Genomic DNA, 27,556 nt, shown 5'->3' on the forward strand with positions numbered 1-27,556 from the left:
AGGTCTTACGAGGAAAGGTTGAGGGTGCTAGGCCTTTTCTCATTAGAGCGGAGAAGGATGAGGGGCGACTTGATAGAGGTTTATAAGATGATCAGGGGAATAGATAGAGTAGACAGTCAGAGACTTTTTCCCCAGGTGGAACACACCATTACAAGGGGACATAAATTCCAGGTGAAAGGTGGAAGATATAGGAGGGATATCAGAGGTAGGTTCTTTACCCAGAGAGTAGTGGGGGCATGGGATGCACTGCCTGTGGAAGTAGTTGAGTCGGAAACATTAGGGACCTTCAAGCAGCTGTTGGATAGGTACATGGATTACGGGAAAATGATATAGTGTAGATTTATTTGTTCTTAAGGGCAGCACGGTAGCATTGTGGATAGCACAATTGCTTCACAGATCCATGGTCCCAGGTTCGATTCCGGCTTGGGTCATTGTCTGTGCGGAGTCTGCACGTCCTCCCCGTGTCTGCGTGGGTTTCCTCCGGGTGCTCCGGTTTCCTCCCACAGTCCAAAGATGTGCGGGTTAGGTGAATTGGCCAATGATAAATTGCCCTTAATGTCCAAATTGCCCTTGGTGTTGGGTGGAGGTGTTGAGTTTGGGTAGGGTGCTCTCTCCAAGAGCTGGTGCAGACTCAAAGGGCCGAATGGCCCCCTTCTGCACTGTAAATTCAATGATAATCTATGATTAATCTAGGACAAAGGTTCGGCACAACATCGTGGGCCGAAGGGCCTGTTCTGTGCTGTATTTTCTATGTTCTATGTTCTATGTTAACGTTTCAGATGACCTTGCAGATTTCCAGCATTCGCAGTATTTTGGTTTTGTCGGAAAGGAAATATTTGCTGAATTTAATGCATCAAAAAATGTTGTCTTTACTTGAAAAATCTTGAAAGCACAGATTAGTGGTAATAATTCTTATGAATTGATTCCTTATTATTTTTGTGGGGGGAGAGATATCTAAAATTCATACGTCAGAAATTAAAGAATCCCAAACTGTTCAGTTGTTCTGATTTTTGATTTCTGTTTGTTCAGATCTGATTTTAGTAATACTTTGAATATATTTCAAACAAATGTCACAGGGGGCAGCACGGTGGCGCAGTGGGTTAGCCCTGCAGCCTCACAGCGCCAAGGTCCGAGGTTCGATCCCGGCTCTGGGTCACTGTCCTTATGGAGTTTGCACATTCTCCTCGTGTTTGCATGGGTTTCACCCCCACAACCCAAAGATGTGCAGGGTAGGTGAATTGGCCACACTAAATTGCCCCTTAATTGGAAAAAATGAATTGGGTACTCTAAATTTATTTTTTTTAAATGTTTTTTTTAAATGTCACAGTGTTAGGTTAGAGGTTCAAGCATAATAGGAACTGGAGGAGGCCATGGCTGATCTGCATCTGAACTCAATTTACCTGTTTTGGTTCTGGAATGATGAATGGTTTTGCCCAACAAATATCCATGTGATCCTGAGCACAAATGGCAGGATTTGGACACCTAACAGGGATCCACATCCATTGCAAACAAGGTTGAACTGCGCCCCCCCCCCCCCCCCCCAACTCCCCCCCGGAGCACCAGGCCGAGGGCGAGCAAACCCCAGGCCTGGAAGTCCCATTCATCTTTCCAAATGCAGCGGGTCCTGTTTGAGGTGGTCGGAGGTTCCAGCCCAAATAAAGTCCCAGCCCCCAGCTCCCAACCAGGGTGCTCTCTGCAAAGTTAGGCCAGGTGGAAGTGTATTATCCGTGACCTAGGACATTTTAACTATGTCAAAGTTGCTGCATAAATGCAACTTGTTGCAGATTATTCAGTAGAGGCGGGCTAGCAACCCAGAGACCCAGGCTCTGGGGACTTGGGTTACACGTCAGAAGGTGAAATTTGAATTCAATAAAAATCTGGTGACCATAAAATAAAATGATTGTTGTAAAAACCCATCTGGTGCACTAATGTCATTTAGGGCTGTCATTTAGAGCTGCCGTTCTCACATCGTCTGGCCTACATGTGACCCCAGATCCAAGGCAATGTGGTTGTCTCTTAAATGCCTTCTGAAACGGCTGTCAGTTCAAGGATGTTGCTGATTTTCTCCTTGGTTCAATTGCTCTGTTTTATTACCTTTGCTCTCGAGTCGCCAGGTATCTTTATGATGCCGCCACGAGGTTCAAGTTCGAGTAATGATCAATACACCGATTAGTAAGATTTAAATCAAAGCACATTTATTATACACAGTAATCGCTACTCATGCACAAATTCTACGTCTAAGCTAGTTCTACAACTAACAGGCCTATACTTAACTTCGGACTGGCCCACCAGGTCAGGGGAACAAATGGCCTTTCGTTCGGGTTCTGAGTCTGCGGGATTCGAAGTTGGTACGGATTGGTAGCTAGGAGCGCCTATCTCGTAGCGAGCGTTGAATTAAGACTTACGTTGTTCGGGAGTCACTGCGCCGGTCACGGTCAATGTTGGTTCGTGTTGCTGGGTGACCCGGGCAGGACGCAGAGGTGAAGAGAGAGAGATTTGAACTTGGGGCTCAATTCTTATAGTCCCCAGGGGCTTCCTGCCTTTCGGGGCGGACCCTGTACCTGGTCCCAGGTGATTGGACTTTGTCCCAATCGCTTGGTTCGATTTTCTCCAATACTGGAGCGGTTCCCTGATCGATGGGCGGTCTTGAGGTGCTCGTTCAGGTGGCTACAAGGAGAATTAGGGATGGCCCAGCCAGCGATGCCCATATTCTATGAATGAATATAATAAAACTATAACTGTACGTTGAGTGAGAAGAGGGTTGCCAACTTGAGTACAATGTACACCTACAGGGAGGATTCAGCACATGACCTCCTGAATCCAGTTGTACCACCCATTCACCCACCAATCTTTTTGCAGCAATGTCCAGGAGATTAATCTTTAATTCTGAAAGGTATTGCTGGAGGGTTGTCAGCCTTGCACGAGGGCTGGATTGAGCATGACTGTGATATTACAGCCTGCTGTCTAGGCTCACCTGTGAAAAATATTTCCAAAGGGAAATACTACAGTTGCTGAAAACCTGAAATAAAAATGTAAAGGCTAGAAATACACGGCAGGTCAGGCAGCATTTGTAGTGAGAGAAAAACATAGTTGACTTTTCAGGTAGATGAGCTTTCATAAGAAATGGAAAAGGTTAGATGTGAACTACTTTTAAGCAAGCACAGAGCAGAGTGAGGGAAAGGGGGAGGGGAGGAAAAAAACAGAAGGTCTGTAATATGGTGGCATGCAGGGATGATTAAACGACAAAAGTAATTATACTGCAAGGCAAAAAGAGATGATAATAGGGCGGCATGGTAACGTACGGGTTAGCACTGCTGCCTCACTGCTCCGAGGACCCGGGATCGATCCCGGCTCTGGGTCACTATCCGTGTGGCGTTTGCATATTCTCCCCGTGTCTGCGTGAGTCTCACCCCCACAGAGATGTGCAGGGTAGATGGATTGGCCATGCTAAATTACCCCTTAATTGGAAAAAAAAGAATCAGGTACATAAGATTTTTTAAAAAAGAGATGATGGTTGGACATTGCCAAAGAAACACATAGTAGGTCTAGAGGAGGTGGAAATGGGAAACGCAGAATAATTACCATCAGCTTCCATCCAAAAAATTAGGATTGAGGTTATCATCTGCAATTGTTACACATAATGTTGAGTTCAGACATCTATAGAATACGTAATCTAAAGATAAGGTGCTGTTCTTTGAGCTTACTGTCAGTTTGATTAGAACTGTGAATCCTTCAATCATTGAATACTGGAGGAGGCCATTTGGCCTGCTGGATCCGTGTTGGTTCTCTTCAAGGGCAACTCACCTTGTCCCATAAGGAGATATTTGTACTCTTTGCCCCTATCTATATAGCCCAGGATCCCATACACTTTATTAACTGCTCCCTCAACCTACCCTTCCACCTTAAATGATTTCTGCACATATATCTGAGGCCTTTATTTTATATTGCCTCTCTAACTTTTTCGACCTAAAATGACTCACAGAGGGCGCAATTCTCCCAAAAGGGAACAAAGTCCCCTAGCGAGCGTATTTAGACGTGTGTTTCCTGGCATTTGCGTTGAATAAGGGGCTTGAACGGGGAACGCGCACACAAGGCTGCATATAGCTCCTTTTTGTACAGTGGGGGAGCTCCGCTCGCTGGAACTCCTCATTGTGGCAAGAGATCTGGACGCCATTTTTAAATGACATCCTGATCTCCGAGGCCACGGAAATGATCCCCGACCTCCCCCCAGTCCAGCGCACTTTGGGAGAATGCCCAGCCCGCCCCCCCTCCGCCACTCTAAAACCCACACCAGGCAACTCCACCCCAATCGTGTGCACCAAAAATGCCTGCTTGGCACCCTGGCCAATCTGGCACCCTGGCAGTGCCCCTTGGGCACATTAGCAGTGCCAGACTGCCAGCCAGGTGGCACTGCAAATGTACCAGGCCGACACTGCCAAGGGTGCCAGGCTGGCACTGCCAGGGTGCCCGGGCACCACCCTGCCCAAAGGGCCTGCAACAGGGGGCCTCCGATCCCCTGGGATACCCGCATGAGTGCCGTTTCATCTGGTCCCCGTTTGTGGTGGACGTGATGGGGATGACAGAGAATGATCCGTTGAATGTGGAGGCTGGTGGGCTGGAAGTGGAACCCTATCACGGTGCTGGAAGGGAGGTCAAGAGGTGAGAGCAGAAGAACAGGAAGAAAGATGGACATGATCAAGGAGAATCTTTGGCTGGAGATTACTTTGGTGACCTATTGAAGAGCTTCAGGTGCCTGTGGATTTTATAGCCCACCGGGGCTCAAGGGGGAAGGGTAAATAGGCAATTGTCTATTTACGTTGTTTCTCCAGAAACTGTTGATGGTAAAACAATGCTTATATCTTATATTTGACAGATAACACTATGATTGTACTTCTTTTTGATAGCTGTACAATTACCAAATAGAATTAGGGCATGTTTCCAATCTGTTCATAGCTGATATATTTGACCAGGGGAAACAGAGTAAAATCATGCCAAATGAGTTAGAGTGTAAACCTCAATTAAAACAGTTCCAAAATTTAACCCAAATTGTTTTCAGCTCTCCATTATAAACAGTTTAGAGGTTAGCTGAGCACAGCCCGAGGGGTCTTCATATTGAGTGCAGCCTATACTGTTTCATATTTACATTGTCAACGCATGCCCAGCCTGTGTGGCTTTGCCAAAGATGTGAGTGCACTCTAAGTGTAAGCACGGATGTTTTAGGACTGTCCTGACATGGGCAGCTTTCGATTTCCTGCCAAGTGCTGACAAAGCCTCAGATTTAATGAATCATTCTGGTTTGGTCATGTGCTACAGCTGGCTCTCTCCAGCTGCAGCAGCAGGAAGTTGAGACTTTAATTCTGCCGATGAAATGGATGGAGGACTAAGAACGAAGTAAAGGATATGGAGGGCAAGGAAATGCCCCTCCCGACCCTGTCTCCTGCTGTCCCTGCCTTTGTGAAGCTGGGGCTGACTGTTGCTTACACTGTTTTCTACTCCTTGCTTTTTGTGTTTGTGTATGTACAGCTCTGGCTTATTCTCCACTACAGACACAAGAGGTTCAGTTACCAGACGGTGTTTCTCTTCCTCTGTCTGCTCTGGGCCACTCTAAGGACCATCCTTTTCTCATTTTATTTCAAAGACTTTGTGCAGGCTAACTCATTTGGCCCCTTTGCTTTCTGGTTACTTTATTGTTTTCCAGTTTGCCTCCAGTTCTTCACCTTAAGCTTGATGAATCTCTACTTCACCCAGGTGAGTACAGATATCTTTCTTTTCCTGTCTGCAAAAGAATGCCTGTTGTCAAAATATATATTTTTTAAAAAGATTGCTCTCTGAGGTTAATCTGGTAAACTGGGGGAAAAAAAGACGAAAGTTGGTTTTCAATTTTATTTTCTGCCTCCCCTCTTTGGAAATTTTCAAAACTGTCGCATTCCTGTGAATCGGTTTGTGGGAAGATTTGTAACTGGTCAAGAGGCAATACGTATCTAGTGAGCAGTATAAAAGTTGGGAATCAGGCAAAGGCAGGCGTGATTGAATGACAAAGCCCGCAACATATTGAAAAATAAGATGGTATCGGAAAAAGAACGACTTGCATTGCTATAGCACCTTCTATGGTGTCAGTTTATACATTTTACAGCCATTGAAGTACTTCTGAAGTGCCCTCGCAGTTGTAACGTTGGAAACGCTGAAGCGAAAAAAATGCTTCACAGCTCCAGGGTCCCAGGTTTAATTCCCAGCTTGGGTCACTGTCTGTGCGGAGTCTTCACGTTCTCCCCGTGTCTGAGTGGGTTTCCTCTGGGTGCTCCGGTTTCCTCTCATAAGTCCTGAAAGACGTGCTTGTTAGGTGAATTGGACATTCTGAATTCTCCCTCCATGTACCCGAACAAGCGCCGGAACGTGGCGACTAGGGGATTTTCATAGTAACTTCATTAATGTAATAATAATAATAGCTTATTGTCACAAGTAGGCTTCAATTAAGTTACTATGAAAAGCCCCTCGCCGCCACATTCCGGCGCCTGTTCGGGGAGGCTGGTACGGGAATTGAACCCGCACTGCTGGCATTGTACTGTATTACAAGCCAGCTGTTTAGCCCACTGAGCTAAACCAGCCCCTATAAGCCTACTTGTGACAATAAAGATTATTAAAAGATTATTAAATTTGCAAAAGAACAAGCTCCCACAAACACCAATGAAATAAATGACTAGATCTTGTTGGGTGACGTAGAGAGAACTCTCCTCAGCTTCATGGGATCTTTTACCTTGGAGGGCATGTAAAATCGCTGTTTTTTTAAAAATAAACATTTTGTTGAGGTATTTTTGGTATAGTGACAACAACCAAATAAACAATATACATGAAACCATAAACATAGTGCAAAAGCCATTTATCTCTCGTACAGGTCCCTCCCTTATTGACCCCCTACTCTAATCTAAACTACTCCCACGCCCCCTTCCCCCCAATCTGCTGGCGATTAATTTCCCACAAAGAAGTCGGCGAACGGTTGCCACCTCCGAGTGAACCCTAACAGTGACCCTCTCAAGGCGAACTTGATTTTCTCCAAACAGAGAAAGCTAGCCATGTCTGATAGCCAGGTCTCCGACTTCGGGGGCTTTGAGTCCCTCCAAGCTAATAGTGTCCGTCTCCGGGCTACCAGGGAAGCAAAGGCCAGAACGTCTGCCTCCTTCTCCTCCTGGATTCCCGGGTCTTCCGACACCCTGAAAATCGCCACCTCTGGACTCAGCGCCACCCTTGTTATTAACACCGTGGACATGACATCTGCAAACCCCTGCCAAAATCCCCTAAGCTTTGGACATGTCCAAAACATGTGGACATTGTTCGCTGGTCCTCCCGCACATTTTGCGCACCTGTCCCACCCCAAAGAATCTGCTCATCCAGGCCACTGTCATGTGAGCCCGGTGAACAACCTTAAATTGTATCAGGCTGAGCCTGGCACATGTTGCGTACGTGTTGACTCGACTCAACACGTCCGCCCATAGACCATCCTCTATCTCACCTCCCAGCTCCTCCTCCCACTTGCGCTTCAGCTCCTCGGTCTGCGTCTCCTCCGACCCCATAAGCTCCGTATAAATGTCTGAGATGCTCCCTTCTCCTACCCACCCTCTGGAAACTATCCTGTCCTGAATCCCCCTTAGCGGTAGGAGTGGGAAGGTTGACACCTGTTTACGAAGGAAGTCCCGCACCTGCAGATACCTGAATTTGTTTCCCCTCGCCAACCCAAACTTTTCCTCCAACGCCCTCATACTCAGAAAGCTCCCCTCTATAAACATATCCCCCATTCTCACAATCCCCGCTCTCTGCCATAAACGGAACCCCTCGTCCATACTCCCCGGGGCAAACCGGTAATTATCACAGATTGGGGCTCAGACCGATGCTCCCACTGCTCCCACATGCCGCCTCCACTAGCCCCAGACTCTCAGGGCCGCCACCACCACTGGACTGGTGGAGTACCATACCGGCGGGAACGGCAGGGGTGCAGTTATCAACGCCCCCAGACTGGTGCCCTTACATGAAGCCACCTCCATACGCTCCCATGCCGACCTCTCCCCCACCACCCACTTCCTGATCATGGCTATATTAGCCGCCCAGTAATAGTTGCTAAAATATCAAAATCGCTGTTTAACTTCTCATCTGAAAGTGGAATGAAAGTCTCGAGTAGGTTAAAGAGGAAAGCCTCAGGAGTGGGTCTGGAACCACTTTCTGACCCAGAAGCCAGAGTGATGCCAGGAGTCGTGTGACCTCTCTTTCAATCAAAAATTTTGACCCAAAACCCAAAGCTGTGCAGGGTAGGTGGGTTGGCCACTCTAAATTGCCCCTTAATTGGAAAAAATTAATTGGGTACTCTAAATTTATAAACAAAAAAAGGAGTCAACTTTGCATTTAAATTGAAACTTCGTGGTGGTGGCAAAAGAGGAAGAAGAAGTCTTACACCGCTCCAAAGAAAAACCAACATAAGAGGAAGAAGGTCAAGCTTGCTGTCCCTAAATATTACAAGGTTGATGAATATGGAAAAATCCATCGTCTGCAGCGTGTATGCCCTTCTGAGGAGTAGTGCTGGTGTGTTCACTTCAACAGACAATACTGTGGGAAGTGTTGTCTGACATACTGCTTCAACAAGGCTGAAGATGTATAATTAAATGGATTACAATAAAACATGATGGAAAATCTTTAAAAAAGGAGTCGTGTGACCTTTCACCAATTGAGGATTCCTAAGCCATTGACTAGACTATCGGGAAGAAGGGCAGGGTGATCATAGAATCATAGAATTTACAGTGCAGAAGGAGGACATTCGGTCCATCGAGTCTGCACCGGCCCTTGGAAAGGGCACCCTATTTAAACCCACACCTTCCACCCTATCCCTGTAACCCAGTAGCCCGACCTAACCTTTTGGACACCAAGGGGCAATTTAGCATGGCCAATCCACCTAATCTGCACATCTTTGGACTGTGGGAGGAAAACGGAGCACCCGGAGGAAACCTACGCAGACACGGGGAGAATGTGCAAACTCCACACGGATAGTCACCCAAGGCCGGAATTGGACCCGGGTCCCTGAAGCTGTGAGGCAGCAATGTTGCCACCGTGCCGCCCATGAAGTGAAGGTTTGGAAAGAAGACAAATTCAGAGGACAATCTGCCCAGATCACCGTCTTAATATGAAGCAATATTTAAATATATTGAAAAATATTTCCAGCACTCCACCTGTGCTTCTTTCTAACCCAAGTGTCCGGAAATGAGAGCATTGCAGCATATTCCCTCTGAGTCCACCTTTCTTCCTGATGTCTCCAACTGAAAGCCTCCCAAGGTAGTAGGATAGTGACAGCAGCTCAACTGGCCAAAGACCTATATTGTATTAGTTCTGCCTCCATTCTTAAGACCTTTCCCCTTCTAGGCATTGACTGTCCAGTGTTTTAGTTTTGTTGCCTGTGATAGAAATGTTGGGGTGAAAAATCGAGAGTGACCAACAAGTAAGCAGACCGACTTGCCTCCTTGGCTATCAAAGGTAGTAACCAGACAGAATGTGTGAGCGGAAACTCTGCCATTAGGTATAGAATTGACGGGACCAGAAGCCATGTTTTACTGATGTTGCGATGCAAAGTAACAAGCAGCTTTGTGGTTTTCAAAACATTCCATATAACCAGCTACAAGCTATTTGCTCTATTAAATAATTTAAACAGCATTTTCTTTTAATTAGGAATTAAGAGAATAAAGACAAGCAGTGAAACGTGAAAATCATAAGAGTGAGGAAGACACCACAATAATCATTTGCATTTGAATAGAATTTCCAATGAAGGAAAACATTCTGAGTCATTTTCATATGCGCAAAGTCAGACTGATATTGACACCAAGCCAAAGGATGAGCCTGTATGACCGATAACCAAACACTTGGACAAAAAGAGGTAGATTTTAAGGTGGATCTTAAAGGATGAGAGGTGGGAAGATTTAGGGATAGGAGAGCTTACATAGATACATAGAAGATAGGAGCAGGAGGAGGCTTTTTGGCCCTTCGAGCCTGCTCCGCCATTCATCACGATCATGGCTGATCATCCAACTCAATAGCCTAATCCTGCTTTCTCCCCATAAACTTTGATCCCATTTGCCCCAAGCACTAAATCTAGCCGTTTCTTGAATATATTCAATGTTTTAGCATCAACTACTTCCTTTGGTAATGAATTCCACAGGCTCACCACTCTTTGGGTGAAGAAATGTCTCCTCATTTCTGTCTGAAATGGTTTACCCTGAGTCCTCAGAATGTGACCCCTGGTTCTGGACAGACCCACCAGTTTAGGGTCTAAGTGACTGAATGGCATTAATGGTGGAGTGAAGGGAGTGGATGATACATTAAAGGCAAGTTTGGAAGAGCACAGATATTTCAGAGAGTTGAAGGGATGGAGGAGTTAACAGAAGTGAAGAAAGGCAAGATGGTGGAATTTTTTTTTAATTTAGAGAACCTAATTCATTTTTTATTCCAATTAAGGGGCAATTTTCGCGTGGGCAATTCACCTACGCTGCACCTCTTTGGGTTGTGGGAGCAATACCCACGCAAAAACCAGGAGAATGTGCAAATTCCACAAGGACAGTGACCCAGAGCCGGGATCGAACCTGGGTCCTCGGTGCCGTGAGGCAGTAGTGCTAACCACTGCGCCACCATGCTGCCCCCAAGATGATGGAATTATAATATAAGGGTGAGAATTTTAAAATCAACATATCATCATATCAGAATCCAATGTAGTTCTGTGAGCACGGAGGTGATGGATGAACAGGTCTTGGTGCAAGTTTTCATATGGAAAGCAGAGTTTGGGACAAGCTTAAGTTCATGGAGGGTAAGATAGGAGTTTGGCCTGGGAGCATTTAAATAGTGAAATCTGGTAGTTAGAAAACCATGGATAAATTGCCAATTCTGAACTCGGAGTTACCCTACCTTCCAGGACTTCTGACATAACATCCGCAAATCCCTGCCAGAATTCCCTCAGTTTCGGACATCCCCAAAACATATGAACGTGGTTGGCCGGGCTACCCCCAGACAGTCCACATTTGTCCTCCACCTCCTTGAAGAACCTACTCACCCAGGCTACCATCATGTGGGCCCTGTGGACTACCTTGAACTGAATCAAGCTAAGTCTAGTACAGGACGAGGATGCATTTACCCATTTCAAGGTTTTTTCCCACAGTTCAGTTTCCAGCTCCCCTCCTAGCTCCTCTTCCCACTTCCTCTTCACCTCTCTGATAGGGGCCCCTTCCCACTCTAACAATTCCCTGTATATCTCCGAAACATTCCCACCTCCAACCCCTGTTTTTGACAGCACTTTGTCCAGTAGTCTCCTCATGGGGAGGCGAGGAAAGCTTGGAACCTGCCTCCATACAAAGTACCGGACCTGAAGATACCGAAACCCGTTCCCACCCGGAAAATCAAACTCCTCCTCTAATGTCTAATGGGCAGCACGGTAGCTCAAGTGATTAGCACTGTGGCTTCACAGCGCCAGGGTCCCAGGTACGATTACCGGCTGGGTCACTGTCTGTGCGGAGTCTGCACGTTCTCCCCATGTCTGCGTGGGTTTCCTCCGGATGCTCCGGTTTCCTCCCACAGTCCAAACATGTGCAGGTTAGGTGGATTGGCCATGATAAATTGCTCTTAGTGACCAAAAAAGGTTAGGAGGGGTTGTTGGGTTACGGGGATAGGGTGGAAGTGGGAGTTTGAGTGGGGCGGTGCAGACTCGATGGGCACAATGGCCTCCTTCTGCACTGTATGTTCTATGTTCTATGTTCTTTGTCTCCAAGGTCGGAAAGCCTTCCTGGATGAATAGATCCCCAAACCTCTCAATCCCTGCCCGCTGCCATACCTTGAAGCCCCCATCCAGCCCCCCCCGGGACAAACCGGTGATTGTCACAGATCGGTGACCACACTGATGCCCCCTCCAGTCTCATATGCTGCCTCCATTGCCCCCACGCCCTTAGGGCTGCCACCACCACCGGACTTGTAGAGTACGGAGCCGGCGAGAACGGCAGGGGCGCCGTCAGTAAAGCCTCCAGACTCGTACCTTTGCAGGATGCTGCCTCCATCCGCTCCCAGACCGACCCATTCCCCCACTACCCACTTCCCGACCATCGATATGTTGGCAGCCCAGTAATAGTTAATAAAACTCGGAAGAGCCAAGCCCCCTTCTCCGCGGGTCCGTTCCAGGAGTGCCCTCTTTACTCTTGGGGTTTTACCCGCCCATATAAACCTCGATATCGCCACATTCATGCTTCTGAAAAAAGCCTTTGGGAGAAATATCGGAGACATTGAAAAAAGAAAAGCAGTCTCGTAAGGACCGTTATCTTCACCGTCTGAACCCTCCCTGCCAGCGTCAGTGGGAGCATGTCCCATCTACGGAAATCCCTTCTCATTTGATCTAATGCTTTGTCCAAATTTAACTTGTGAAGCTGCCCCCAATCCTTGGCCACTTGAATCCCTAGAAACCTAAAACTCCTCCCAACCACTTTAAAAGGTAGCTCCTTCAGTCCCCTTTCCTGCCCATGTGCCTTGATCACGAACATCTCGCTCTTTCCCATATTTAACTTATAACCTGCAAATCACCCATACGGATGTATTTTAAAGCGGGAGAGGTTCGAAGATGACTGATTAGGGACAATCGCATGTTTGAACCGACTAGATTGGACGCCAGGTTTAAGGTTGGGAGGAGAAGAGGGTGCCAGAAATGGGGGATTTATTCCTGGAGGGACGGTTTGTGAGTCTGCAGGAATTCGTGAAGTACGGGTTAGCACAGTCAGAAGGGTTCAGATACTTGCAGATTTGGAATTTCGCTAGGAAGGTTTTTCCAACCTTCCTGGTGTTGCCGCCGTCGTCATTGGTGAAGGGGCTCCTGTTGTTGGGGGTGGGGGGAAGAGGAGAGTTCTTCTGGAATTTATGGGAGGATTCTGATGGAGGACACAGCAATGGTGGAGGGGACTTAGGCCCAGTGGGAGGAAAACAAGGGGCGGAGGTGGAGGATGGATGTGGTGTGAAGACTGGGGCAGGTTAGAGAAAGTAGACGTAATCTGGAATATCACAGGGGAAAGAAAACAGAAGCTTCAAAGTAGGTCATGGCAATTTCTGCGGTTTCCGCTTCTGCTTTTCATGTCTTCATTAATCTGGGGTGAGCCTGTGTAACTGCAACAACAGCAGCATGAGCCCCCCCCCCCCCCCCCCCCCCCCCCAAGCTGGCTGCCCATTCTAGGCACTGCTATATTACCCTTGGTGGTAATATGTTGTGTTCTTTGTCTTTTCTTCCGCAATGTGTTGATGACAAAGGTGGGGTTATTAGGTTACGGGGATAGGGTGGAAGTGAAGGCTTAAGTGGGTCGATGCAGACTCAATAGGCTGAATGGCCTCCTTCTGCACTGTATGTTCTATGTTCAAAGAATCCACCAATCATTAGATTGAAACAGAACTGATTTATTGTATAACTATTAATTAAATGAAGGTCACACACTCTACTGTGTTAATAATAAAGTAATATTGAATCTGTCTAGCAGTACTCAATAATCAAAATAGTCACTAATTATACTATGATCTAACCTCGTGTTAATTCTATCCGTTCTAATCTTCTCCGAGTGCTGTTCTTTTGCTTTCTCCTTCAATAACTACCCAGCATTCCCTGACATCTGATTTATATACAGAGAATTGGTGGTGCCCTCTAGTGTTTGAATTACACAGAGATGCAATAATTAATCCTTCACTAACCTGACTATATACATATCATTACAGGCACCACTCCAGTGGCAGTCCGCCATTTACAACCAAAGTGCTGCACTGTTGGAGTTGTTGTTCTTAGAATCAGATGTTAAGCTCTCTGCCTCTTTCAGTGGATTGGACGAATCTTAACGACTCTATGGCACCAGTTGCGGTGGGGTGGCGGGGTGGGGGTGGTTCTCCTGGTGACCTGACCAATATTGCTCCATCAACCAACGCTGGGAAATACAAATTAATCAATCATTCATTTCATTGTTGTTTGCTACACATTTAAGACTTTCTGCACACTATCATTCATTCCATTTGAAATACTTTCAGGATGTTTCTGAGTCAGTGAGCCAGGTCGCTTTTTGGCAGGAGTTCCCAGGGAATTCCATGTTCATTTTTTTTTCTCCATTCAAGGGATGCAGGAGTTGCTGGCTAGGCCAGCATTTATTGCCCATCTCTAATAATAATATCTTTATTGTCACAAGTAGGCTTACATTAACAGTGCAATGAAGTTACTGTGAAAAGCCCCTAGTCGCCAGATTCCAGGGTCTGTTCAGAGGGAGAATTCAGATTATCCAATTCACCTAATAGCACGCCTTTCAGGATTTGTGGGCGGAAACCGGAGCACCCGGAGGAAACGCACGCAGACACATGGAGAACGTGCAGACTCCACCCAGACAGTGACCCAAGCCTGGAATGGAACTGAGGAACCTGGAGCTGTGAAGCAACAGTGCTAACCACTGTGCTACCTGTTTTGTTATGTTCTTGACGTAGCATAAGCTGCTTCCTTGTTGTACACTCTGACAAAGGAAGGTTCAGACTTGGAGATAGCTTTAACACATTTATTAAACTATCAACAATTCTCCTACTTGGATTCGACTCTCCTGTTAATCCTGCTACTCAGTATACTAGTATAGCTACTCAGACTAACTAACCAGTCTGCTACAATCCACGTGGTAGGTGTGATGTGTTTCAATCAACCCTGTCTGTACTCACTAAGTGTCTCCACTGGAAAGAGAAAGATCATGTGTGCTGTGTCCTTATATATGTGTTGGTGCAATGCCCTCCTGTGGTAGTGTCTCGTCTGGGTGTGTCGTGACTGCCCATTGGTCGTGTCCTATCTTACTGACCTATTAGTTGAATGTCGGTGTGTCATGTCTCTGGTGCTCCCTCTGGTGTCTAGCTAGGTGTAGTGTGTTCACATTATCCCCTTGTGTATTTACAGTGATGCATATCACCACACTACCCTGCTGCCCGTAATTGCCCTTGAGAAGGTGGTGATGATTACAATTCAGCTGGCGCGATCACACCACAGTGCCATTCGGGATGGGTTTTCAGCATTTTGACCCCGCGACAGTGAAGGAACGGTGATGCGTAGATATTTCTAACAGTGGTTCTAGTCGTTAATGGTATTTAGAGTGCTAATTACCTCATTTTGTACAACAATAGCAAAGGTTTTTGGCCTGGCATTCTACTACTGGGAAGACAGACATAGAAACGTCATCCCTACAACTCTCCGATTCTCTGGCCCACCCAGTTTCATAAGCCCCGCTGTCAAAAGATTTTACCCCCACAACCCAAAGATGTGCTGGTCAGGTGGATTGGCCATGCTAAATTGCCCCTTATTTGGAAAAAGGAAAATAATTGGCTACTCTAAATTTAAAAAAAAGAATGCTGTGGGCATCGCACCCACGATTCCCCGAGATTCAGATCAAATGAAAGACTTGCATTTCTATAGCACCTTTCACAATGTCAGTATGTTCCAAGGCACCTTCCAGCCAATGAATTACTTTTGAAGTACAGTGACTGTTGTTTTGTAGGGAGACATGGCAGCCATTTTGCAAATAGTGAGTTCCGGCAAATGGCAATCTGATTATGACCAGATCATCTTGTTTTCAGTGATGTTGTTTGAAGGATAAAGTTTGATCATGAAACCAGGAAGAATTCTCATGTTTTTCCTCGAAATAGAGTCATGGGATCTTTTACATGCATCCGAGAGGGTGGATGAGACTTTGGTCATGTGGAGAAACCTTTTTACGCAGCGAGTGGTCAGGATCTGGAATGCAATGCGTAAGATTGATGGTGGCAGATTTAATTATGGGTTTCAAAAAGGCATTAGATAATTATCTGAAGAGAGAAGATGCAGGAGTAACTGAGTGCTGTGGCAGAGAGCCAGCATAGACTCAATGACATTTAACATTTTTAGCTTAATTCACACAATTAACAGGTTTCACCCTGATTTTACCTAACCTCCACCTCCCGCCGTGATTCCGCCTTGCGCAGACCAGTAAGATTCTCCCCGTACTTTCAGTACAGAAGAATAAAATTCAAAAAGAACTTGTGGGTTGATTGAATCTGAATCACAGAAGTTCAGCATCATGCCTGTAATCAATGGTAATTCTTTAATTGGAGCTGTTTACTGTAATCCCAGTTGGTTGGCCTTTCACCACATCCTTTTATATTCTTCTATTTCAATCGCTTTTCCAATTCCCTCCTAAATTACATTAAAGCTTCTGCATCAATAGCCACTTGTCTTAAAGAATTCAATATTCTAATAACTCTATTTAAAATATGACTGGGAAAGCATAAAATCGCCAAGATAATTATAGATAAATTGGATTGGATTTGTTTATTGTCACGTGTACCGAGGTACAGTGAAAAGTATTTTTCTGTGAGCAGCTCAACAGATCATTAAGTACATGGGAAGAAAAGAAAATACATAATAGGGCAACACAAGGTGTACAATGTAACTACATAAGCACTGGCATCGGGTGACGCATACAGGGTGTAGTGTTAATGATGTCAGTCCATAAGAGGGTCATTTAGGAGTCTGGTAACAGCGGGGAAGAAGCGGGAAATAAGGCCATTCAGCTCACCTGAGGTCACCCATCCAGAAAGATGTTGCAGGCAGAACTCGATTACCATGTCCAGTCAGAGCCTATCCATCCTGCCTTCAATTCCCTCCAGGAGTTTTCATCCTGCCGTCAGTGAGCTTGTAGATCTGAGTGAATTGTGTGTCCTCCTTCTCTGGATTGGTGCCACGTCTTAATGGTCTCTGTGTACAGAGGGTGCTTGCCAGTTCATAATAAGTGTAATAAGAATCTGCTTAAGGCATGTAGTGAAGTTGCCAGAGAATGAAGCCCTAAGCTCCTGGGGGCCTCAGGATTTTGGTACATCACTCCACCAATGGTAGCCATGCTTTCAGCTGCCTCGGCCCTAAGAAATGGAATTGCCTCATAAATGTCATTTTATCTCAATATCTCTTCCCTCCTTTAAGACATTCCTTAAGACTTACCTCTTTGACCATGCTTTTGGTCACCTACCTTAATATCTCCTTATTTGGCTTGGTGACAAATGTTGTTTGAAGTGATGTTTTACTCTGCTAAAGGTGCTACATGAATACAAGTTGTTGTTCTTATCTGCTTGCACCCCAGTCTGCCACTGACGAGCACAGTCTCAACTGTCTTAATAATTGCACCAATTTCCTGGTAGATTAACTGCTTTCACCCGGTTTCAGACCAATGGGGAATGTAAATCAACAGACCAAAATCTCCCTCTAGAGGCCACTGGGGGTAAAATACTTTTCCTACATTTAAAAAAAGATAAAACAGTGGAGGAAGTTACATTATGGAAGTTCTAGGTCTTAATATCTGGCCTCATTTGTGAAGAATGATCACCCACTTGGATACAGAGGCAGACAACATGTGTTGAACCGCATCAGACAAGAGCTAAATGGCGAAGACGGATTGTACAGACTAGGCTTGTATTTCCTCAAGAACAGAGCTTCATAACAATGTCCAACTGACATTTTAACTGTTGCCGCCTTCTGCTCAGATCCACTTTTGGTGCGCAGACTGATGAGCATTTGCGACCAAAGTTTGAACTAGTCTCAGTAGCCTTGGCAAGAGCAAGGCCATGTTCTTTGAGAACTGGGCTGACTGATCCTTTGCCCCTCACTGTCAGCTAGATTACCTGAAGGTGCTGAGGATATTGTTCAGAGGGGCCAGGGCATGCACTAGAATGGAAAGAGCACGTAGTTATGGTGAAACACAAACTGGCCATGTAGAAGCAATGCTCCCTCTCTGCTGTGGGATGAACCTGAACCTGGTGATCAAGTGCGAGGCTGTGTCAGTATTACTGTACATGGCACAGGTATAGCCCAATCCTCACTCTGAGCCATCATCTCCTTTATCTCGAGGTTAAAAATGGACCACGTTCGGAGGGACACGATGTACAGAACTGTAGACAAAGGGAAAACACGTGTCCAATATCTTCCTCATGGCAACCTTTGTGTATGAGCATCAAGCTGCATATAGACCTTTGGTTTGCAAACACCAAGTGTCACTACATGCTGATGTTCTACCTGACCCTAGTGTTGCAAAGGATGGGTCTGGCCTCAGTGCTGTGAAACACTCCATTCAGTTGGACCATGCCATACCACCTATCCATCGTGGTAAAGTGGTCAAAGGTGTTCTTCTGAATAAACAAGTCCATTGGGCAGTGGTCCAAATGTAATATCCACTAGTCCCTGTGGGAAAAGAAAATAATGGATCCTGTCACAGGATTCCTGAGCAGACTGTCAAAATCATTTGGCAGACGGCCTCATCATCAGAACTTTCAAGCACCAAGATATTTGTCAGGTGGTGAGAAAGGCTCTCCCCATCAGATCCTTTGAGCATGCTTGGAGTCACAGCCTCTCGGCACGTTGCCTTCAAGATGGCTGTGGTGGAAAAGTGACTGTTGTCCACCTCCTCTGGAATGTACCTTTGCAAAGGATGTCTGAAAAGAGATGCAGGCCAGGATTCTCCGATCCCGCGCCGTACCAGCCCCCTATGAAGGGGTGAATACCTGGGCCTGAAGGCCCGTTGACGCCGGAGTCAGAACTTGGCCGTGGGAACGGAGAATCCCGGCCGGAGTGTTTTTTTTTCATTGAGGTTCATCCCAAGCAACTCTGTGACACAGGAGTTTGTGCTTTCGGTCATAGTACACTGCAGGGTTGACAACTGTGTAGAACCCCTTGGGCTGTATGCCTGACATTGAATGTTCATGGTAAATATCAAGAATATTGAAATTGTATTGAAGCACCTGAGAGTGGGACTTGCTGTATGGAGAAAATTTGAATTTTATTGCAGTTTTGCTCAATTTGAAATGTTTTGGAATGTACTTTCTAGCTGACATTTTCAGACGATTAACGAAGTTGACAGGGCAAATAGAGAGAGAGAGAGAGACCATTTCCTTCAGGGAAAGTCAAAGACAAAGGGGATAACCTTAAAATTGGAGGTAGCAGGGCGGCACCCTGGTTAGTGCTGCTGCCTCACGGCGCCAAGGTCCTGGGTTCGATGCCAGTCCCGGGTCACTGCCCGCGTGGAATTTGCACATTCTCCACGTGTCTGCGTAGGTCTCACCACCACAGCCCAAAGATGTGCAGGGTCGGTGGTTTGGCCATGCTAAATTAGCCCTTAATTGGAAAATGAAAAACAAATTGGAGGAAGCAATGTTAGGCAATACTCTTCTCACAAAGGTTAGTGGAAATCTGGCACTCTCTCCTCCAAAACTCTGTTGAGGTTGTTCTTAATATTGAAATACTCAATTAAGATTGATGGAATTTTGGTAGGTAAGGATATCATGGGATATGAAACCAAGACGAGCAAATGGGATTGAGATGTAAATCAGCCATAATATAATTGAATAGCAGAGTAGGCTCAAGGGGTTGTCTGGCCTCCTCTTCCTTTATGATGTCTGCAGAGACGGGAGGGAATTGGGAAAATAAAATATTTAAATAGATTTTGTAAATAACTGAGTGGCGCAGTGGTTAGCATCGCTGCCTCACGGCGCCAAGAACCAGGGTTCGATCCTGGCCCTGGGACACTGTCCATGGGAGTTTGCACATTCTCCCCAGGTGCGTGGGTCTCACCCCCACAATCCAAAAAGATGTGTTGGGTAGGTGGATTGGCCACACTAAATTGCCCCTTAATTTATAAAAAAGTACTCTAATTTTTTTAAAAACTGAGTTTGAGAAAACAACTTGATATAAGACATTTAGAATTTTATTGTAACTTATGTTATTTCAATTAATAATTTAATGCAAATATTTAAAATAAAAATAAATTTAGAGTACCCAATTCATTTTTTTTTCCAATTAAGGGGCAATTTAGCGTGGCCAATCCACCTACCATGCACATCTTTGGGTTGTGGGGGCGAAATCCACGCAAACACAGGGAGAATGTGCAAACTCCACACAGACAGTGACCCAGAGTGGGATCGAACCTGGGACCTCGGCGCTGTGAGGCATCAGGGCTAACCCACTGTGCCACCGTGCTGCCCATTTCATGCAAATATTAAGTTTTTTTCCTCAGTTTGAGGGTGTCATGTTATTTGTAGCTCAGTTTGTATAGTGCAAGCTTTCTGGATAAATTTACGATGGTTTGTAATAAAGGGTGACCCAGGTTAAGGCATTATCGCTACTCTAAAATGCCTGTACGGTTAGCCTGGAGTAGGGTAGGCCAGTAGAGGAGTTTTATTCAAAGTCTTGTAAATTTTCATCACTGTAGGATTTGACACTGACTTTATACAACCAGAACAATCTATCTTTATCCCTCAGTATAGATCAGGTACTGCCTTTGTGGTTGATCCAAAGAGAATCCTTTGTCTTGCATTCAAACTGACATTACAATATTCAGCAGGGGCCTCAATCACGAGGAGCATGTTGAAAATCACAAAGCATTCCCAAGATTTTGGTGAATGAGTAAAATACACTAATCTGCGTCTTTAGAGCAGGTTTTAACTATTTGGGCAATCCGGAAGGAAAATCAGTTCACAAAGTCCAGATATTTCCATTTCAGGAGCAGATACATTCCGCCAGTTAGATGGCCAATTTAAACTTCGTCATTTAGGAGGCCAAACTCCACATCATAGATTTTTAAAATTTACCAAACTCACTCTTCCCCATCTCAGTCAACTATCCTCCGCTGTACCTCAATGGTCAGCATGCGCACTTGAGTCAGAAGGTTTCTGGGTCAAGACCATTTCCAGAAAAATATGCAAACAAAATCTAAGATGTTACTTTAGTGCAGCATTTAGTGAGGGAGTATTGCAAGAGCGGCATGGTGGCACAGTGGTTAGCACTGCTGCCTCACAGCGCCAGAGACCAGGGACGTCATTCTCCGCCGGCGGGAGTCTCCGTTTTGCCGGCGCACGGGGGTTTCCCGACGGCGTGGGGCTGCCCCACAATGGGAAACCCCATTGACCGGCCGGTGTTACGGAGACTCCCGCCGGCCGGTCGGGGCAGAAATGTGGCGGGGCGGGTAGGAGAATTTCGCCCCTGCATTGGATTCCGACCTTGGGTGACTGTCTGTGTGAAGTTTGTACTTTCTCCCCGTGTCTTTCTGGGCTTACTCTGGGTGTTCCGGTTTTCTTCCACAGTCCAAAGATTGCAGGTTAGGTGGATTGGCCATGCTAAATTGCCCCTTTGTGTTTAAAGATTATGTGGGGTCCAGGCACAGGGCGGGGGAATGGGTCCGAGGTATGGTACTCTTAAGTTGAAAGTAGAAGATCCTGGGCGGGATTCTCTCATCCTGAAGTTTCTCGACGGCGTCAACATGGCCTCAGGATCAGCAATTCTGGCCCTGAAGGGGGCCAGCACGGCACTGGAGTGGCCCACGCTGCTGATCCCAGCATCAACTGGGCGTCGCGGGGTCCGTGCATGCGCAGTGGCTCCCTTCTCCACGCCGGCCCCAAAGCAACATGGTGTAGGGCCACAACGGAGGCCCCCCCTGGGGTCGATCCCTGGGGCCCTTGTCTTGCGGACCCCAAGCGAGCGCCATTTAGCACTGGTTTCCAGAAACGTGGACCAGGCACACCGGCACTTTGGGAGGGAGTGGTTCTTCCAGGCAATCGAAGGCCCCCGGGTGGTCAAGCTCTGGGCAGGTTGGTACCCTGGCACTCCAGCTGCCATCCAGGCACCATGGCACCCTGGCAGTGCCATCTCAGCACCTTGGCAGTGCCACTATGGTGCCACCCTGGCAGTGCCAGGTGCTGAGTGGCACTGTTAGGCTGGCAGGGACACTGCCAGGGTGCCAGGCTGGCAGTGCTAAGCTGCCCATGTGGCATCTTGCCCATGCCAGTGATCGGGCTCGAGGGTGCCCTGCCCTTATGAGGTTGGGTGCGGGGGCTTGGAAGACCCACTCATTGGTAAGTTTGGGCATGAGGGAGGTCCAGAGGCTATGGTGGGGGAGTCCAGAGATTGACCTCTTCCTGCATTGGCGAGCTGAGCTCCTTAGTGGAGGAAATGAGCCAAAAGTGAAGCAGAGTCCCGTTTAATAGTGGGGTCGTTCTCAGCGATGCAAGCACCGGGAAACAACCCGCTAAAGTTGGCCAAAATGGGACTTGCTGTTCAATTCCATTAAATCATGCCCCTTCTTTCAATCAGCTTAAATTTGTGCCCCCTGAGAATTAACTCCTCAGCAGGGAAAATAAGTCTACCCTGTCTAGGCCTCTCATAATATTGTACCCCCTTACCTCCTCTGTTCGAAGGAAAACAGTCTAGCCTATCCAACCACTCCTCACAGCTACAATTTAAATATCTTTTTTTTGTAACCGATAATTTGATTATCGAGATTATTTGAGAACAACAATTCTCCTATCGATAACGAAAACTTACTTGTGGTGGTTGTCAGTTTTTCAATAAATAATCAAAGAGCCTGGATTAGTTTTGTATGATGAAACAAACAATGTATATAAATGGACCGGGATTCTCCGACCCCGCGCCGGGTCGGAGAATCGGGCCGAGTGCCCGCCGAGTTTGTGTGGCCCCACCCGGCGGGACCTCGTCGTTCTGTCTGCGGGGCCCGTACTGGTGGGGGTGGGGGGGGGGGGGGGGCGAGGGGCCTCCACGGTGGCCTGGCCCGTGATCGGGGCCTACCGATTGGCAGGTGGGCTAATTCCGTGGGGGGGGTCTATATTCCTCCGCGCCGGGCCGCTGTAGGACTCCGCCATATTGTCCTATTTCGGCACGATGACGGGAACCCACGCGCATGCAGAACTCACGCCGGCCGTGGCGCACATGCACGGACTCGCACCGGCCGTGGTGCGCATGCGCGGACTTGCGCCGGCTTTCGGCCGCCGGAGCTGCGGACACCACTCTGGCGCCGTACTAGCCCCCTAGGAAGTGGTGGATAGCTGCCAGTTGAGGCCTGTTGACGCCGGAGTGGCTCACGCCACTTTTCACGTCGGTGTCAGAACTTGGCCGCAGGTTTGGAGAATCCCAGCCATGATATATATCAGCATTAATCCATCAAAAGTTAGTGTTGGAGGATACTTGGGGGCAGTTCGTCAGCCTGTTCCAAAACCTGTTTGAGGCCAGCAACGAGGAGTAAACCAGGGAAGAAAAAAAAAAGATGAAGAACCAAAGGATTGCGCAACTGGGGAGGGGGTTGAGGAGTGGAGGGGGGCGGGGGGAGAAAAATGGGAAGCCACAAGAGAAGAGGAAGGGTGCTGAAACCAATGGTGGGGGGGGGGGGGGGATATCATAGACCAAATCAGAGGGCAGCAAAATGTACGTACAGTTAGTCAAATGAAGGACAAAACAAATCTCTGTAAAATAAAATAAATTAGCGCGGGCAAGAAAAACTTAATGTATATAAGCAACAACTGTTTATAAATATGAGAAATGCCAATAAAAAGATTTTCAAAAAAAAAAATTTAGTGTTGGAACAGTTGGCCTGTGAATATTTAAGCGAATTGTGCAATTGTCAGACACATTTCAATCTGTTTGGGCCAACATTAATAGCTAATCGAGTGAAATAAATTCCAAGTATTGCAAAGATTGAATAGCTGAACAGTATATTTTATATTCCAGGTGATTTTCAAAGCAAAATCAAAGTACTACCCAGAGCTTCAAAAATACAGGTAAAAATCATGCTTTATTATCACTCTATAGTAGTCCTAACCTACACTAATACCATTATGTAGTAATCAGTCAACAATCTATTACTACTGGAACAATCACAATTTATATTTTATTACCATCATTTTAGTAGATTTGAAGTGTACACTCTATTACTGTTATCTAGTAGACACAATTTAGACTCTATTGCCATGATATAGTCAGTCTTTATTAGCATTATATAGTGGTGACAATCTATAATTAACATTACAGTATAGCAAGTCTGTAGTAGAGTCACAATCTATATTACTTAAATTGGTCGACAGGCAAAACCTGAGAGGAATCATTTAATTTAATGTCATTATGAAGGTCATATCTGATGGAAATAAGAGAGCTATTGAATGAATATGCTTTATAAATATTGCATGTTGATAGCTCAACAATATTTATATTGTACAGGTAATGGGGTGAAACATCCCAAGGTCCTTCAGAGGAGCAAACAGAATTTGGTGCCGAGTCACATAAAGTGATGTCAGAGCAGGTGATCAAAAACTTGGTCAAATTATAAGGTGGAGAGGCAGAGAGATTTAGGGAGAGAATTTCAGAAGTCAGGGCTCAGGTGGCAGAAGCGGCAGCCACCAATTATGGAGTGATAAAAACTGAGGACGTGCAAGTGGCTGGAATTGGAGAAGTTCAGAGATTTTGGAGGGTTGGAGAAGCTTGCTTTTTAAAAAAATGTTTATATTCTCCATTTTCACATTTTCCTTCAAAATGTACACCCCACCCACAAACAGTAAACGGTAACAAATACAAAATCAATCCCCTTAACAATACCAACAATACCATATCCTCCCACCACCCCAAACAACGGCCCACCTGTCAATATATGCATCCAATAAAACAAACCCTCCCACGGTGGCAACAAAAAACAAAGGAGAAAAAGAAAAAGGAGTCCGGGACCGCCCTTGGTCACCATTGACCTATAGAGTCCACTCCCCTCCACTCAACGCCCCCCAACCTCTGAAAGAGTACCGTACATGATACCCAAGAGTGAGTTGTACCCCCCACCCCAAGTCTCCTACTCCTCCCATCCACTGCCTCTTGTAAAACTCCTCCCCACAACCTCTGTTCTTTCCACCCCGGCTAGACCACTCGGACCCTGTTCTGCCAGGCTCCGATGGCCGCAGCCCCTCCCACCACCTCACTCCCGTTCACTGGCCGGCTTAAACAGGCCAGCGTGGAGGCCCCCGCCCGGGTCCCTTTCCCCCTTGCCCGGCCCCAGGAAAGCCCAGAAATCCCCTTTTAGCACACAAACCCCACATATCCACCTACACCCCAAAGAGCCCTCATTTCGAGTGAAAGTCCCATCACTTCCCTTGTCCAAATATATACAACATTGGCTCCTTTAGCCTCTACACCCGCACGCAGTGAAACAAAAAATAAGAAAATACAGTCATGAGGTTACATCGGCACATGGCCATTTCTCAATTTCTCAGTTCTGCCACAGTCCTTCTGCCTTTGCAAACTCCTCCGCTGCTTCCGCCGTTCCAAAATAAAAGTCCCTGAGCTTGTAAGTCACCCTCAGCTTCGCTGGATATACAATGCCGCACTGCACCGTGCACACACACCCGGACTCCTTTTTCCTTTTTCTCCTTTGTTTTTTTGTTGCCAACCTGGGATGGTTTGTTTTATTGGATGCATATATTGACAGGTGGGTCTTTGTTTGGGGTGGTGGGAGGATATGGTATTGTTGGTATTGTTAAGGTGAGGGTACAGTGCCCTCTTCACCCGGTTGAAGGCAGCCCGCCTCCTCGCCAGCTCCACCGTAAAGTCCTGGTATACACGTATACCAGCTCCAGCCCACTGCACCACCCGCTTCTGCTCGGCCCAGCTCAGGACCTTCTTCTTCACACTGTACCTACGGAAGCACAGAGTCATTACCCTTGGCAGCTCACTCGCCTTTGGTACAGACCTCCACGACCGATGAGCCCGATCCAGTTCATATCGGGAGGGAACCTCCCCTCCCCCAATAGTTTCGCCAGCATCGCGGCAAAATACTCAGTCGGCTTCGGTCCTTCGACTCCTTAGGGCAGCCCCACAATCCTCAAATTCTGTCGCCTGGATCTGTTTTCCAGGTCTTCCATTTTTCCTCGCAGATCCTTGTTAATGTTCATCACCTTCCGCATCTCCTTCCCCATCGAGGCAAGTTGATCACCGTGCTGCAATAACGTCTCCTCCACTTCCTTCAGCGCCTCCCCTTGCTCTCGCACCTCCGCCACTGCGCTCGCCACCGCCTTCGTCACCGGGGAAATCGCCTCCTCCACCAGCACACTCAAAACCTCCCTCATCTCCTTCCTCACCGTCTCCATGTATTTTGTAAACTGCCTTTCGAATTCCGCAGCCATCACCTTAGTTATTTCTTCAGCCGTAAGCAATGCGGCCTCCCCTGGTGCTCCAGCCTCCATTTTCCTTGGTGACCCCGCGGTGAACTTTCCATTCCCCAACGGACCTTCAGCTGTTTTCCTTACGGACGTTCTTTTGCTCACCCTCAACATTTTTCTTCACTGTGCCTTCACTCTGCCGCCTCTGTGCCTTCTCCCTGCTTTTTCCGCCTCTGTGGACCCTGGGACCGGTCTTAAAGCCCCGAAAATGCCGTTCCCGAACGGGAGCCCTCCATTGTGCGGCCACCTCCCGCCCGCCATCACTGGAAGTCTCCGGATTGGAGAAGCTTAGAGGGATAGGGAGGGGTGAGGTCTTGGTAGGGATTTGAACATAGGATGAGAATTTTAAATTCAAAGTATTACTGGGCCATGGGGCTAAGAGTAGTGATGATTTGGTGGGACTTGGTGCAATTTAAAAAGTGAGAGGCAGAATTTTGGATGAGCCCAAATTTGTGGAAGGTATTGGATAAGAAGCTGGCTCGAGCTTTGGAATAGCTAAACCTGGGGATGATAAAAGCTTGGATACGGATAAGGATTTCAGCAGCAGATTGGCGAGACTGGGATTCTATCAGTGGTTAATTAATGTCTCTCTTCTATTCTAGGCTGCCCCTTCAGTTGACTTTCCTCTTGGCCAGTCTCCTATTCCTTGTGGTAAACCTAACCTGTGCACTGCTTGTGAAGATCACACACTCCGAAACAAAGACTATTGTATTTGTCCGTGTAGCGATCAACGACACACTCTTTGTGCTGTGTGCAATCTCACTGTCTGTGAGCCTCTACAAGATTGCTAAAATGTCCCTGGCCAATATATATTTAGAATCAAAGGTTTGTTTTCCTATACAAAGTCATGGGTTAGAAATGACCTAATTTTCTTGTTAAGATTTTACAGGGTATTTTCTCGTGATCATTTTCTATCTTCTCAGATGACCACAAGTCATGGTGTTCAGCAGAAATAAATTGATTGATAACAGTGGTGACATCTAGAATGGTGGGGAGCTGCAGATGGAGAATCGCGGATACCAGTCCGGTGTAAGATCTCACTGAAATAGTTCTGATTTCAGTTTTGCAATTACTGCAGTAAGTTATTATAGAATGAACTAAAGCAGACTGTGAATCTGTTTCAAAACCAACCTATTGGGATTAATACTGAATGTAATACTGGTCGTATGTTAAAACATCTAAACAGGTATCCAATACCATCTCCTCAGAGTGTAAAGTGGTCTGGTCTCTCATTATATTTAAACCTGGGAATATTAAATCCCTATTTTCGAACTATGTTTCCGCAGTGACTCCGACATAATTATGACTGAAATACAAACAGAAAATGGTGGAAAAACCCTGCAAGTCTGGCAGCATCTGTGGAGAGTTAATCAGAGATAATGGGCTAGATTCTCCGATTTGGAGACTATTTCCCCACACCGGAGTGGGAACGCTGGCAGGAATACTAGTGCGAAACAGCCACCGATTCCCCGTTTCGCTGGCGGCTAGCAGGAAGGCAACATAG

General features: G+C 46.6%; 1 protein-coding gene across 1 annotated transcript in view; it reads left to right on the top strand.

Annotated features, from left to right (window-relative positions):
- The first annotated feature begins 5,346 nt into the window (after positions 1-5,346).
- The window catches only part of LOC140410438 (G protein-coupled receptor 137Ba-like), a 43,394-nt gene continuing 21,184 nt past the window's right edge, over positions 5,347-27,556 (top strand). The window contains exons 1-3 of the mRNA XM_072498520.1: positions 5,347-5,748; positions 23,585-23,634; positions 26,655-26,877. Of these exons, the coding sequence (XP_072354621.1) occupies positions 5,401-5,748; positions 23,585-23,634; positions 26,655-26,877 (621 nt within the window). The 5' untranslated portion in view covers positions 5,347-5,400. The remainder of the gene's footprint in view (positions 5,749-23,584; positions 23,635-26,654; positions 26,878-27,556) is intronic.

This window comes from Scyliorhinus torazame, chromosome 4 (assembly GCF_047496885.1).
Source record: "Scyliorhinus torazame isolate Kashiwa2021f chromosome 4, sScyTor2.1, whole genome shotgun sequence".
NCBI classification, from domain to species: domain Eukaryota; kingdom Metazoa; phylum Chordata; class Chondrichthyes; order Carcharhiniformes; family Scyliorhinidae; genus Scyliorhinus; species Scyliorhinus torazame.